The sequence below is a fragment of the Ictalurus furcatus genome, chromosome 9, assembly GCF_023375685.1.
Source record: "Ictalurus furcatus strain D&B chromosome 9, Billie_1.0, whole genome shotgun sequence".
Classification (NCBI taxonomy): domain Eukaryota; kingdom Metazoa; phylum Chordata; class Actinopteri; order Siluriformes; family Ictaluridae; genus Ictalurus; species Ictalurus furcatus.
The window spans coordinates 15,503,604-15,518,566 of record NC_071263.1 but is presented as its reverse complement, the minus strand read 5'-3'; the positions used below and the strand labels follow the sequence as shown (position 1 = coordinate 15,518,566).

Genomic DNA, 14,963 nt, shown 5'->3' with positions numbered 1-14,963 from the left:
CATAGGCTGAAAAAGCAGAAGGTTACATTAACCTGACTGATTTTCTGATTGACCGGGCAATGGAGTGCAAAAAAAAATAGTGAGTGACATTTTTGTCCTTTAGGACAAGTGATTATTATATTCACAAGAACATATACACAGTAAATACTCAAGTTAAACTAGTGGGCTCAATGGTTAAGATCAATGGTTAAGGTTTTGATCTACTGACTGGAAGGTTGTAAGTTCAACTCCCAACTCAAAAGTAACCCCTCAGGATCAGAGTCAGTTGAGATGTGCCCTTTCCCCTTACTTGCTGAGTTATATCCTCTCTTAATTGTAAGTTGCTTTGGATAAAAGCCTCAGCCAAATGAATAATTAAGATGCTTTTAATGGACAAAGACAGCTGTTGAATATGATGACTACTTTCACACGGTGTAATTTGCTGACCGTGCTAATACTTATGTAAGAAGACATATCTTCCTACATGTAGTCATTTTTAATATAGTGTGTTGTATTTTTATCCTAGTGCTATGAAAGCATGCCACCCAAAGGCCAGAATTTTCTACTTTGCTGCTGAAAGTCATGAGGAGATGAACATGTAAGATTGCTACCATTGCATTTAAATACATTTAAATATAATGGCCTGATCATATGTAAGAGCTTCCTGTCCTGTTGTGTCTTTCAGATGGCTGAATAAGCTTGGTCTTGCATCCATACAGTATGAATCCACAGAGAGCAATCCAGCTGGTGAGTCCTCATGTGACTATGATTCAAGTTGCTGAATGTGACCCATGCAGGCGTTAAAGCTATGAGGTTTGACCTTATTGTGTGTGTGTGTGTGTGTGTGTGTGTGTGTGTGTGTGTGTGTGTGTGTGTGTGTGCACGTGTGGGAACAGTAGAATGCTATAGTGAATCTAGCGATCATGAGGAAGCGGAGTCTACTGAGGCACCCCCTCCACCCTACTCTGAGCAGCTGCTGAACCAAGACTCACAGAGTGTGCACAGTCCACCAGGAAATGGACTGCCGGTGAGTCCAACTTTTTGCACAGTGCTCTCTGTTTTGTAACAAACATAATCCATTCACGTGGCTTGATTCAAATGACTTGCAAAGGGCTTGAGTTGAGCAAGACTGGTTTCACGTGTTTTTGTGGTCTAAAATGTATCACAACATAACATAACATACTTCAAGTGCTAGCGGCATTCTGTGTATTGCAGCACAGGCTCCTATAACAGGCACAATGGCTGGAGTGATTTCTTCTGATACACTAACAGGAGCACTTGGGTGTGAGGCACAGCTGGACATGGCTTCAATTCAAATAATAGGTTTATGTTATTGCACTCATTCTAATATCCTTATCGTTTCTATAGTAACAATTAATTCACAGGGACTTGTATGGTAGATCTACATTATCTAAGTCTGATAATAATCTGGTTGAAAAAAACTTTATTTATAAAAGAATAACAATTGTTAATATGGTGAAGCTTTCTGAAAGGAGATGCTTATTTAACATTTAAGGAAGGAGTCTTGGGTGTCATCACTTTGTAACGGTCAGTAGGTTGTCTTCAGGACAGAGGATTTCCTGGTTTTTCACTAACATGACATGTAGTGTTTCTTTGTCTTATTAACTTCGAGAGAGAGAAAAAAGAGAGGCTGGTGAGAGAATGACTGTTTATAACTATTATAATGTAAGTGATCACAGGAACTAACGTGTTTCGTGAATGTTCCATGGCATGCACTGTATCTATAAAAGGTTGAAAAGAATGACGTGTTGTCAATTACTACGTTAAAAATGTAAATCACTGACAAGTAGCCATGGTATACCAGGAATAAAACATTTTGGGACATGCTTTTATAGGAAAATAATCCACTTTGGACTGGTAACAGCATCACACCTTCCTTTTTGTGGATTATGTTGCTGTAACAGCACTCCCCATAGTGTGTTATTGAATGAATTTTGTGAAATCATAACAATCTGCAATAGGAACAATGCAACCATTCAGTTTCAAGATAACACGGTTCCAGTTGCCTTGACTTTGACTATAGACCTCAAATACTATTAGACATTAAATATAAAATGATGACTGACAATTTTCCCTTCATGTATTATTACATGGGTCGTATATTATGCAGGTCTTCTATCCTTTACCCCAGCATGATGGTGCTATGCTAAAAAAAGTGGTGTTGTTTTTTTTTTTTTTTTAAGTTCATAAAAAATAATTTGATGGACTTTGATGTGTTGTGAGTTCAACTTGCAAAAGCAAAACACATATTTATGCATTACAAAACTCAAGAACCAGGTTTCATATGTGTTTTTTTCATTAACATGTCTTTCACGGCACAGTGGGTAGCATTGCCACCTTGCAGCTTCAGGGTCTCTGATTTGTTCCTGAGCGCAGGTCACTGTCTGTGGAGTTTTGCCTGATTTCCCCATCCCTGTTTTCCTTCCACATCACAAAAACATGCCAGTAGTTAGATTGGCTACATTAAATTGGCCCTGGGTGTGAATGCGTGTTAGTGTGTGGTTCCCTGTGATGGACTGGCATCCTGTCCATGGTGTATTCCTGCATGTTACTGACACACTTCTCTTTGCCCATTTTTCAGGGGAGTCTTCCTCCTCCATACTCATCTCCTGTGCCCAGTGAGGCTTCTCCATCCTCGCCAGTGAGCACTATGACGTCCCAAAGCTCCATGTCCTCTCTGGCCAAACAGCGCCAGTCTTGGCTAGACCTCGTCTCCCAGGCTGGTCCTACCGTTGCAGAGACTGTGGTGTCCTTTGCTCAGGTTCACACTCAAGAAAACATAGTAAAAGAAGCACCATACTGCAGTGAGACTGCTGCTGCTTTGGCCCAGGAATTCCAGACCAGGGCAGAGCCCACAGAGCGAGCACTGGTTCATTCAGGAGAGAACCTGATTACACATAACCCCAGTAAGCATACACAATTCCTATAAGTCCCCAATGCCTTCATGTTTGAAAACTAGCCAAATCAAGCATTGTCTAATAGCACTGGATTAATTTGACACTGGATGGCAAATTAACCATGATCCCATGTGCTGTCACTATTTTGACCTTCAAGCCAGCTATACCAAACCTAGGTACTTGTGCAAAATTTCTCACAAAAATCTTTTGTGTGAGCTGAGCTAGAACATATGGGTTGATCCGGAAATAGGTCAAATTGACTCAAAAGTTGTCACAATCATTATAGAATTGTCCTGATAGTGTAAAAATCTGGTATATCATGTTATTATAATTTTTTATTCCCTGATTTAATAATCGTGTGTTTTTCTTTCATCAACAACAAAAATCCTATGCACTGTAGAAATGAGACAGATCACACTGATGGTCAGGATACATTCTTGCATTTGGTGTAGATGTTAAGTGTGGTGCCATGTTGCTGGGTGGAAAAACACTATTAGTGTTAAATTTACTGACGTGAAACTTTGTGTTCACCAGAAGACTTCACTAGAATTATGGATTTAAAAAACAAAAAAAATCTTTCATTCTTTCATTGTAATTTGGGAAACCACTAAAAATGTGTTGATTTAATTTTCAGAAGGCGAGGAAAGCACTAGTGATGAGATGGAGAAATTGTACATAGATCTGAAAAGGGCAAGCCTGTCTCCGATTGGTGAGCGGAGGCCGTCGTCAAAACGGGAATTCAGAGCTTCCTTTATAAAGCGCTGCAAAAACCACAGAGTCAATGACAAGTTGCACCTCATTCGAGTGCTCAACAGCACACTGAAGGTTAGCATTTCATCCCAGTTATTTTAACAGATTTTAAACATCTCAGTTTCATTTCTAAGGCACATAATAAGTGTGATCTTTGTCTTGGCTCTAGGCTAAAGAGGCAGATTTGCTGACTCTGGATCAGGTGCTAGCTGACCCTGCACTCACAGCCAGGAAATTCCGGCAGTGGAAATTGACAAACATGGTATTGCTACAGGAGATGCATGCAAGAGATCCTCCTCAGATCGAATCCTGTGAGGCCTCTGAATTACCTGCTGCGGATTCCCCTCTAACAGAGACGAGTCTATAGACAGACATCAGACATAAAGGTCAGAACGACATGCAGACCCATTTCCCATTTTGCCACATGCAAAGTGTATATATTTTAAAAATAGAAGGACTTTACACATTATTTGTATATATCTTGTGTTATTTTATTCCCTGGCTTTTAAAACCATCAGTATCTCACCTCGATGCTGGAGAGTCTGATACTCTTTTTGTGTTAGCTCATGCTGGAGGAGGGTTTTTACTGTCTCCTGATAGGACAAAATCTTTTTAGTGAATTGTTGTTGTTGTTTTTTGTTTTTTAACTTTGTACAGTTTTAGAATGTGTTTCTTGTGATGTTCGCTCACATTCACTCAGTGCAAATGGTGTATTTCCATTTTAGTGAAATAAGAATAAACACTCATGCTTAAACTGAGATTGAATATTATTTATTTATGTTTTTGATTGTTTGTTTTCATCTTTGAGAGATGTAGCCATAATTCAGACTTTACAGCAGTCAAATTTTTAACTTCCAGTTGCTTCTGGTTATTCTTTTTTTAAGTAACATTAAGTATAACACATATGTCCAAAGGTACAGTCATGTGAAAAAAATTAATTGTTGTTGTTTTGTTTTTTTGACATATTTGGACAAGCAAACATTTGATCCTCTTTGAAACAGTCCATATTAACAGGGTGGATACACTCTATCAAATGACACAGAAAATTGACTATTTGTCTTATTTAAACCCCTCGCATATCTAATGATGTTTCCACTAGATGGCAGGCTCCTGACGTGATGAATCAATTCAGGGAGAAATTGGCAAACTGTTTTAGAGGTGTGGTCTGACCTAAAATCAAATTTTGTAATCAAATGTTTTCAACATTGCATTAACTTGTATGTGCAGTGAAAACAAGAACACCTTGACATTTGCTTTGGTACACGAGTTGGTGTTGGTAGATGTCTAGACAAAGTTCACAAACATAATTTGATGTATAAGCATAAGTACACCATGTAGCAGTAGTAGTCATAGGGATGTGCCAAGACATGTTTGTAAGTTATTCAACTAAGAAAAAGCCTTTAACAAGAATTTTCAAAACCTAGCCAAGTAAGCGCTATAATAATTTGAAGTGTGCTGTTGTATATGTTGTAGGATTGATATGCTCCATTTATATGGTTCCCACCACCTCTTCAGGAGTACATAGTAAGGTGCAGCCACTAAAACATATTTAGAGGAATAGGTAAGGGATTTAAACTGACAACAGTAATCACAGAGGTGAAAATTTCACCTCAAAATCATTCATGAATATTAACATTTACATAAGGAACTTTTAAAAAGACATACCTCGTGCTCTTGGAGGTGCATATAATGTCTGTCAGCAAGTTTTCTGAATATTTCTTTAAAACATAGAAAATAACATGCTTATTAATGACACTGAATTTATAATCACTGTGTTCACTAGGTTTGTTTGCATAAGAAATAATAGAACCTGTATGATTAGGAAGAATACTAAATGGATTTTTGTTTCCTTTTTGTTGTACGCTTAATTAATCTTTAATAATATACTCAATATGTACTGTATTACAGCATAAAAGAATTTAATCCAGGCTTACCAGACAGGCAACTTAGACGTAGAGCCAAAAAGATGAATCTCTCCAGAGTGATTCGCCCAGTTGAGTCAGCAAAGCGTAGAGTTGTAAGTTTCAGCAGCTTATCACTAACACGAATGCCTAAGGGAGTACAAGACTGTAATCACTGTGTGAGAATTCTCATGTTTGGAAGTACTCCTATGTGAGCGATTTGCCAAAATGGAAGAGTAACTATATCCGGCTAAATGCCCATTCAGTAATGCAATATCATGTTTTAAAGCAAATTTAGTTGCTTTAATCAACTGTATGACAAAAATATTAGAATGAACCTGTGGCATCCACTGCTTGCCGAAGCTCCACCAGTGACAGAATGCCATCTCTGTTGTTGTCCATGTGGAAGAAGATATCCTGTGAAAACACAAAGATTGCAATTATATCACTGAGACCATTTAAATAGTAAAGACATAAAATAGTAAAGACATTTTAAATAGTGGGCAATTAAAGTCTACATTTTAAACCCAAATGCATGTTTACCTTGTACAAATCAACTTTGTTCAACAGCTCGCTCAGTTCTAATGCACTGAGTGTTCCAGTAACTGAGATCTATTAGAGAAGATTGTTAAGGAGCACCTTGAGCCCACATCTAGCTACTTATGTACAGTTTTAAAGAATTCCAGCCAACCTTAGCCAAAGAATGCATTGTTCATTACATTCGTATATCTTTCCAACTGTTTGCTGTTTGCTAAGCAAACAGGATTGGAGGATGATAGTTACAGTGGCTGAAAAAGTTATAGGATACATCCATCATAGCAACAATACTCTGGCAAGCATCCAAGCTGAAACCTCCTGTGCTTTGCACACCACCTGGAATTACAAATATTGATGAAGCAAAAAAAGTTGTCTGTAAACTAGGTCTACCTCACGTATAAAGCCAGTTGCTCACCTCCAATATACTTCTCATTTAGAATTCTCTGAAGCTGCTCTGCATTGATTTCCTGATACTAATGAAATATAGCAAATAAATTGATTATCAGACTAGTTTCAAATATTCCCTATATTTAATATTATATTTAAAACATATTTTATTCTTAAAACTGGAGAAAATGCACAGATTTTCATTTTCCTGACATGCAGTATATCATTAAAGTTATGTTTCAGGTCCATATTTTGTTTTTCCATTCTCCATTAATTAAAAAAAAAAAATCACTACTTTTTTTAATAAAAGAGTATAGTTACATGATCAGACATTTGACGCAGCACTTTCCCATCAGAGCCAAGCCTCATAAAGGGCTCTCTAATAAAAAAAGAAAATTGGTTGAGGAATATGATACATCCAAAATGAAAGCAACAGCATGGTCCAAAAGTCTCTCATCACAAATTCTCCCTACATTTAGGACACTGTCACTTGAACATTGTTAAATGTTAACTGTAGTGCACATACTCTGTGTGGGTTTCTGTCTTAGAACAGAGACCCAGGATGAAGGAGGCAGTTGTATTGGGCTTGGAGGTATATGGCATGATTATGTACTCTCCTGGTTCCAGCCTCACAAACTCTGTTACTTCACGTGAATCACGCATCACTTTGGTGTAATACACTGGATTACTGTCGGTAATGAAGGAAGCAGTGGATGTCTCTCTAAAATCTTTCATCTACAGGAAAGAAAAGCAAATATATGAATTTGAAGAAAAAGATTTGTCCTACACACTGTTAATATTAGTCATTCATACCTTTGGAGTTCTCTGAAAATAAGGAAAACAAGCATTATGAGAACAAAGACACAGAGTAGACAACCATATTACAAAAAAAATAGGGATGTTGGATAATTTACTAGCCTTGTAAATGTTGAAACCAATGTAAAGTTTTCTGGTGAGACGTCTGTTTCTCTTATCAGGTTTTTGCATGAGAGACACAAGTATATTTGGCGCTTGGCTTGGTATTGGTTCACAGCCTTTGTTTATCTCCGTGATCTTGAGTGGAAACTGAGGGTTGGTCCAGAAAGTATCTAAACAGATTAGCATTATGAAACTGTTACTTGCATTTTATGTCTAAAGAGATGTAAATGGTCATTATGAATGTTTTGAATGTTTCTAAATAATAAGATGGGTATTTGGGTATCAAAAGCAAGCTGCTGTAGCTTCTACATGTTGGTCTTGTTTACAGTGTTCTATTCTACTCTATTCACTTCTATTCTGTTTTAATGTTCAACCTGAAATCAACAGATCTTTTTAGTATGTTTCAGGGTCTGTGCCAGAAAGCATGAAATTGATCATCAACTCAGAGTGAACTGTTCATAAAATCTTAAAACTGCTCTATGAATGATTTGGATTTCACCCTCTCTGACAGAAAAATACTACCACAAGCTACATCAAGAAAAGCATTTCTTACCATGGGTTTGGCTGTGACATTCTCCATTGTACTGTGTTCTAAACTGCATAAATAGACTTTCACACCAAGTACTATGGCTAAATTGTTCTGACATTATTGGGAAAAGATCCTCTCACTTTAAACATAAGCTTGCCTTTTATCTAGCATCAGTATATCAATATTAGTATATATTACTGCAACTAGCTAGCTTGCATGAGCCTGCGATCTAGTGGAAACATCTAGTGGAATTGAACAGAACAGCCTGCAACAAGTTCTACAAGTCTACCACTTACGTAATATTGACGTTTTTACTTACTAAAAGTTACTACAGTTTTAAACATAATGAGCAGTCAGTAAGACATTATACAATTGTTACCTTTAAAATTCATGCAGCCACCAGCTGTGCTGCCTGCGAGCCAGCGGCCATCGTGTATTGATACAATCCAGTGGCTTTCAGGTGAGCCATCCAGAAAAGCAGGAGAGTAATTGCAGATATCAAGCTGACAGAAGCGTTTGCAGAAATCCTCCATAGACATCCTCAATGCAAAATAAATGCACATATTGAAATTCAGCATGCACTAAAAGGCCATTTTGTTTTGTGTGGAAAAAAAGTTTCAAAGCCATTTCTAGTGGTTCATACCAGAACTCTCCATCATCGACAAAATTTGTGTACTCTTTGCGCTCTTGCTCACTGACGGTCATCCATGTTTGTGATCTGAAAGTGTTACAAATTGAACAAATAGGACATTTGAGTTAATGATTTGATTTAACTTGTGTTTATAGTTATGCAATCAGAATATGCTAAATATGAAAATACAAGAAAATATTATGAAATATGTTTAGTCACATGCAACATGTTTATGCAACAACAGTACAAACCCACTACAAAACACACAAGTTACTGGAAAGTTTAATCATCCATCCATACATTTTCTGTACCACTTATCCTACACAGTGTCGCGGGAGGCCTGGACCCTATCCCAGGGACTCAGGGTACAAGGGTGGGGGACACCCTGGACAGGTTGCCAGCCCATCGCAGGGCACAATCACACACACAAACTCACCCACATATTCTCACACTATGGACAATTTTAGAGATGCCAGTCAGCCTACAATGCATGTCTTTGGACTGGGGGAGGAAACCGGAGTACTCTGAGGAAGCCCCTGAAGTGTGTTGGAGAACATGCAAACTCCGTGCACACAGGGCAGAGGCGGGAATCGAACCCCCAACCTTGGAGGTGCGGGGCAAATGTGCTAACCACTAACCACATCAGTAGTTTGTCAAATTACAAAGTTAATTAGCAATTACTTTTTCTCCATAGGGGCAGTAAATCTAGAAAGAGTCTCAGCTTCAGGTGATCACCCACGCTCACAGAACATGGCTTTGTTCAAATACATAGTACAAAATTCTGAAAAGGGCACTTAGTACAGGTAATGAATAGGGCCTCAGAAACAGAGGTTTGTCTACATGTGACACACATAGTAACAGCATGGAAAATATTTGGCATGACATTTTAAATTACAGTTATACCATTCTTTGGGCCTGAATGGTGCATGAATAGAAAACTAGCAATATCCTTGTTAAAAAGCAATGCAGCACCTAATTACGCCTAGTCAAATGATCTTCTCCTATTTCTCTACACCATTAGTCAATGCTGTATGCCTGCTACATGTAATAATGGTTTATTATGGTGAAAGTTCTTATTAATGCACTGCCGTTTTCAACCCACACTGATTGCTCTGTTACACAATAGATCTGAAGACAAGGTAATAGTGCCACTGTGATGAGAAACAAAAAGTTATGTTTGTATTACTGTTTTCTTAATGTAAACCCTGCACTACAGAAAGTAGAGTTGAGATTAAAATCAGAATAGCAAAAATAATATCAACATTTTATCAATTTAAGGTATGAAGTGTTTTCAAGACACAGTTCTAGAGACTGTCACTTGCATTTGTACTTGTCTGAATGTGCTGTTATCTATGTGAAACCTAGGATATGAATTTGGTTATATGCACATTTTAAATGCTTGGTTTTACAGTGTTTAATATAGCACTTCTTACCCATCACTCCAGTTTCCCTTCCATTCTGTGTGTCCCCAGGGGTTTAAGAGCCTTACCAGCTGGACCTGTTTGCCATTGCTTGTGACCTATATAACAAACCCAGGGAATTATCTTTCAAAACTTCAAAGCTTTAAAGCATTTCAATTAATTCAAAAGGCAACTAGTCACAGAACAACAAACAAACACTAATCTTAAATAGAACGTTTTGAAATTGACAAATGAAACAGAGGACAATGTATCTTATTGATGTATTTTGTAATCATGCCTTATAACAATGTTGGGGCCCAAACATGTTCCAGCATGACAATGTCCCTGTGCACAAAGCAAGGTCCATAAAGACATGGTGTGCCAAGACTGGTGTGGAAAAACCTGAGTGGCCTGCATGGAGCCCTGACCTCAACCCCATTGAACACCTTTGGGATGAACTGGAACACTGACTGCATCCCAGGCCTCCTCGCTTGACATCAATGACTGACCTCACTAATGCTCTTGTGACTGAATGGGAAAATTCCCACAGCCACACTCCAAAATCTAGTGGAAGGTCTTTCCAAAAGAGTGGACGTTATTATAAAAGCAAAGGGAGAACTGAATCTTGAATGGGATGTCCAACATGCACATATGGGTATGAATGGTCAGATGTCCACAAACTTGCCCATATAGTATATTCCCCTTCCAATCTTTGCGATCCTCTGATAACCTGGGCTCATACCTCCACTGCAACTGGCTACTCAGGGTTTACAGAGATCCATCAACTCCTTGCAACAAAATATTGGAAGGAAGCCATGCTATAAGACATACAAAGCTCAGTTATGTCATTCTAAATTATCATTTTATTGGTGATAGATTGCTTTTCATAGAGCTTTTGATTCATTCCCTTCCTGCCTTACCTATAGCATTCAAAACAGAACTTTCAACTTGTGTTCAGATACTTTGGGAGTGCATTTTTATTATCTTTTACAAATGACTTTAAAAGACAGCAAAGGCTCTAAAAAAAATACAAGCTGCTTCTTTAAATTGGATTCATAAGAATAAGACATACCTTGGTGACCCCTGTCACAGTGTAGGCATGACCCTCCACTAGACCATCGTTCTGCTTTGCATTAACTTCTGCCTAAAGAAAAAAGAGGCTTGTAATTATGCTTGGTATATATGAAAACATATGGGATACAGATCTTATGTTATTAAGACAATGATACAGTGTTCATTTTAATGGAACCATCACCTTACAGCCTAATAATATCTCCCTAATGCTAACATGCTCAAATGTTCATGGAACAGTAGTGAATAGTGTATTTACATTTCCAGGTGTACCACAACCCATCAGAGAGTTGGCTCTGGCTGCTCGATAAATCAGGTCCCACAAAATTTCAGGGTTCTCATTTTGGGGGGTTAATGTCATGTGCACCCCACCAGTAAAGTCCTTTAGGGCTTCAGATACCCAACCATTCTTCATGTCTTCATAAGACCCACACACTCTGAAACAAATGTAGATGACACAGTTCCCTGCAAAATTCATAGCAAGTTAAATTTTGTTATGGTTTTATTAGATTTGGGCTTACTTGGCATATGCCTTTTCTAACAGAGCAGGCCAAAACTCAGGAATTCTGGGACTTTGGGGAGTTCTAGGACTTTGTGGATGTACAAAAATGAGTTGTCCATTAATGGTTGGTAGTTTGTCATCGATTACAACATCAACCCATTTCCCAAACCTCCAGAACTGTGAAAAAGAATGCAATCACCAAACCATAAAGCATAACAAAACAGATATAAACTAAAGTGCAAAAGTCAAATGAAACACGTTTGAGTGGAATACTTGCCCTAAAGTGAAATATTCCTGCATAATTCATCTGGAATGACTGTCCAGCTGGAAAGATCTTCTCCATGATGTGCCTTTGAAATGTCAGAGCACCAACTGCAGCAAGAAACCAGCAGTTTCCTTAAAGAGCAAAAACACACTTACTGAGCCAATGAGATTTGAAGTGTCATTGCATGATATTTTATTTGATAGGGTTGTTTATGTCTTTAACTGTAAAATGTGTTTTTTTGTAAAGAATCTATTTTAGCAAAAAAGAAAGATGATGAGTCAGTTTAAAATATAAAATGCCTACACTACAGTGGAAACAAGGCTACAAATTGCATGCATACAGTTAGTACATTATTGTAATCTTACCCACTTCTCCCTGGGCAAAGTCAAACCTGGACACACCATCAACAATCAGACATGGATTTGACACCATTTTCTGAAATAAATTCAAAAGCTATTAATAATTAGGTAAACTTATAATATCACGGTTTCTGATGAAATCATTGTAGAGCTGTCAGATTTGCGATGTCAAATCTTTTAATATAAATTTGCCAAATTCCATGTAGTCTAACATATAATCTCAATACAAGAATCTGCAGTAAAAGCATACTCTTATAGTCATCAATCAATCATTCTAAAGAATTTTCTATGGGTGCACTCTTTTAATTGAGTATGAATGTTTGTATTTTCACTGTGGCTTGTTTGTTTTTGTTTTAACTTGGAGAACAGGTTTCAGCACATTTGTGCAAATTTCAGAATCATTCCAGCGAAAAATGTTTTTGCTTAAATACCGTTGGCCTTATCCATTCCACTTTAGCCAAGTCCTCAGGCTTTAGCAAATTTTCTCCAATGGAACTGTTGTCAGGGGGGAACATGTCGTCAATATATGTCCTCTTTCTGATAAGAAAATACTGGCGTAGCAACTCATAGTCCTGCTTCAGGAACTTCAGTGGGTTATTAAGCGTGCCCACGCCATTGCTTTCCTGACGCTCCTTCATGATATTCAGGCACACACCAGGAGCAGACATCTTAGAATATATTAATTCTGTTTAAAAATATATGGCATTCGTGGTTATTACATACACAATATTTTTGAACATTTTCAAATGAATCACAAATGAAAGGCTGTAGAGGCATGAAGATCAGGTAAACAAATGACTATTTTCAAAGTATTTTTTCATCAACAATACAGTCTAAATGCTAAGTATTGAAACATGTTATATTACAATAATGCAGATACTGGTAGCTATGCAAAAAGGATAGCTGTGAGCATGCAATGTTTTCTTTGAAGGTAACAGCCATGTAACTGATGTTGAATTTCATTCAACACATGAAGTTTTGCAGAACACATGACTGAGGAAAGCAGGAGATGAAACAGAATGAAAACAAATAGAACTCAATGCCAAAGGTATGAACAGGGATGCCTCCACCACACATCTAGTCCTTGTTACCAATTTGTATGCCTGATATACAGTATCTTTCTGACAAAAAGGAAGCTACTGAACTACAGGTGTCCTATACATAGGGCAAACGAACACTTTTTAGCAAAATGTCACTTTATTTACAAAACATCATCTACATGATTGCCATTTCTTTGTAAACACACAGGGAGTCATCTCTCCACTCATGATGAACTCGTGTTCATCACACATCTGGTGTTATGCATGCAATTGCAACCTTGTGACAGTTTCCCGATCCAGCCATGAGAATGATTTCAATACGTTCTTCTTTTGTCAAAGGCATTCTTAAAGACTATCTGAAAAAAAATATATATAATGTAAACTAAGTATAAAACAGTTTGGAAAACATTTTTCTAATAAGTGTTAATTTCCCCTATGTATGGAGACTTTTGGGACACCATGTATTTCAAACATTTGACCTTGCTACCCTGTCCGTTTGGATCAATTTCAAAATCTAATCAGTTCATCTGCTGGTTACAGTGATAATTCCATATACATCCTAAAAACATTCAACTGTTTCTTGAGATATTGTGTTCAGATAATAATCAGAATCTTGGACAGACAGATGGATGAGCATAAAACCCAAAAGCATAATGCCTCCACCACTGAGTGGTAAAGGCAAAGTATTCAAGGAGGTTTAATAAGGAATTGCTTGACAACAGTGGCTAGGAATTTATTATCTTTCATATTTATAGTTTTAGGACCTTTAAACTAGTGGCAACATACTGTAGAAAAACCTTTGTATTATTCAAGAATCCTTGCAGTAACATTTACTTTTGCATGTCTTAAATATGCAGATTTTATCCAACACCATTCAAGAAATCCAAACATAGAGCACTTTAAATAGTTGGGTGATATACAGTATCTCACAAAAGTGAGTACACCCCTCACATTTTTGTAAAAATTGTTGAAAGCGGTTTAGACATTAATGGCTGAGTGTTGAGTTATTTTGAGGGGATTGCAAATTTACACTTTTACACAAGCTGTACACTCACCACTTTACATTGTAGCAAAGTGTCATTTCTTCACTGTTGTCACATGAAAAGATATAATCAAATATTTAGAAAAATGTGAGGGGTGTACTCACTTTTGTGAGATACTGTAAGTTATATTAGATTTTCTTTGAGCTGACCTAAAGGGCAATATCTAAAACTTACAATGGTTCAAGAAAAGAGAAGCATTGAGAAGTTCTATACACACTAGTCATAAAGCTGTCAGTTAAACCATGATAAAAGCTTAATGGGACTTGCAATAGAGTGCCAGTAGGCATAACAACAAACATCACAATCTATCAATCACAAGTAAAAGAGACAGCCTGTGCATGCATATATTTATATGATAAAGGCTAACCTGTAGCAATAACCTTGTGCTCTAAGCCTTCTTCCGACTGCAGCTCACTATAACAAGAGTTTCTAATGTGGTATTACTTCATGCAGTTTGAAAAATACTTTTAAAACATTTTATTTTACCTTAATGTGAGGTGACAGATGATAGTGAGATCTCACACTGAGAAATGGTAGCTGCGCTTCTTGTTGGTGTCTCATATAATTTTTTGTTTGCCTCAGGCGTTCATGGGTTGGGTTCAATGCTCCGCCTATCTGCATATTTACCTGAGCATACTACACTTTAAAATTCTAAGGAAGCTTTACAAACAAGGAATCAACAAGACTGGACAAGTCTAATTTTGCTAGACCACTGTCTATTACACAGCATTAT

General features: G+C 37.4%; 2 protein-coding genes across 4 annotated transcripts in view; one reads left to right on the top strand and one right to left on the bottom strand.

The window, feature by feature from the left end:
- LOC128612325 (connector enhancer of kinase suppressor of ras 3) overlaps positions 1-4,313 on the top strand; it is a 52,203-nt gene extending 47,890 nt beyond the window's left edge. Inside the window, exons 19-25 of one of the 2 annotated variants that reach the window (XM_053632384.1) lie at positions 6-79; positions 506-577; positions 665-726; positions 879-1,006; positions 2,582-2,906; positions 3,532-3,722; positions 3,817-4,313. In XM_053632384.1, coding sequence (XP_053488359.1) covers positions 6-79; positions 506-577; positions 665-726; positions 879-1,006; positions 2,582-2,906; positions 3,532-3,722; positions 3,817-4,014 — 1,050 coding nt within the window. In that variant the 3' untranslated portion in view covers positions 4,015-4,313. Of the gene's footprint in view, positions 1-5; positions 80-505; positions 578-664; positions 727-875; positions 1,007-2,581; positions 2,907-3,531; positions 3,723-3,816 lie in introns of both variants that reach the window. The other variant, XM_053632383.1, reaches the window with a different exon arrangement.
- A 347-nt stretch (positions 4,314-4,660) lies between these two features.
- On the bottom strand, positions 4,661-14,963 carry LOC128612326 (calpain-1 catalytic subunit). 2 transcript variants are annotated; one of them, XM_053632385.1, is made up of 20 exons: positions 14,717-14,963; positions 12,579-12,832; positions 12,154-12,223; positions 11,801-11,919; positions 11,543-11,700; positions 11,281-11,458; positions 11,023-11,094; positions 9,984-10,069; positions 8,563-8,637; positions 8,299-8,459; positions 7,391-7,560; positions 6,999-7,207; positions 6,794-6,851; positions 6,501-6,558; positions 6,357-6,421; positions 6,092-6,160; positions 5,887-5,965; positions 5,582-5,698; positions 5,313-5,365; positions 4,661-5,185 (listed from the first exon to the last, which is right to left on the bottom strand). In XM_053632385.1, exons 2-20 carry the CDS (start codon positions 12,813-12,815, stop codon positions 5,159-5,161), a joined length of 2,061 nt encoding a protein of 686 aa, XP_053488360.1. In that variant the 5' UTR covers positions 12,816-12,832; positions 14,717-14,963; the 3' UTR covers positions 4,661-5,158. The 2 variants fall into 2 exon arrangements, with proteins under 2 accessions (XP_053488360.1, XP_053488361.1); XM_053632386.1 differs by lacking the exons at positions 6,092-6,160; positions 6,357-6,421; positions 6,501-6,558.

Coding starts and splice junctions, on each gene's coding strand:
- LOC128612326 (XM_053632385.1), bottom strand. CDS start 12,815: ATGTCTGCTCCTGGTGTGTGCCTGAATATCATGAAGGAGCGTCAGGAA. Junction 12,224..12,578: donor TGGAATGGATAAGGCCAACG/GTATTTAAGCAA, acceptor AATTTATTTCAG/AAAATGGTGTCAAATCCATG. Junction 6,559..6,793: donor TGCGTCAAATGTCTGATCAT/GTAACTATACTC, acceptor ATATTTCATTAG/TATCAGGAAATCAATGCAGA.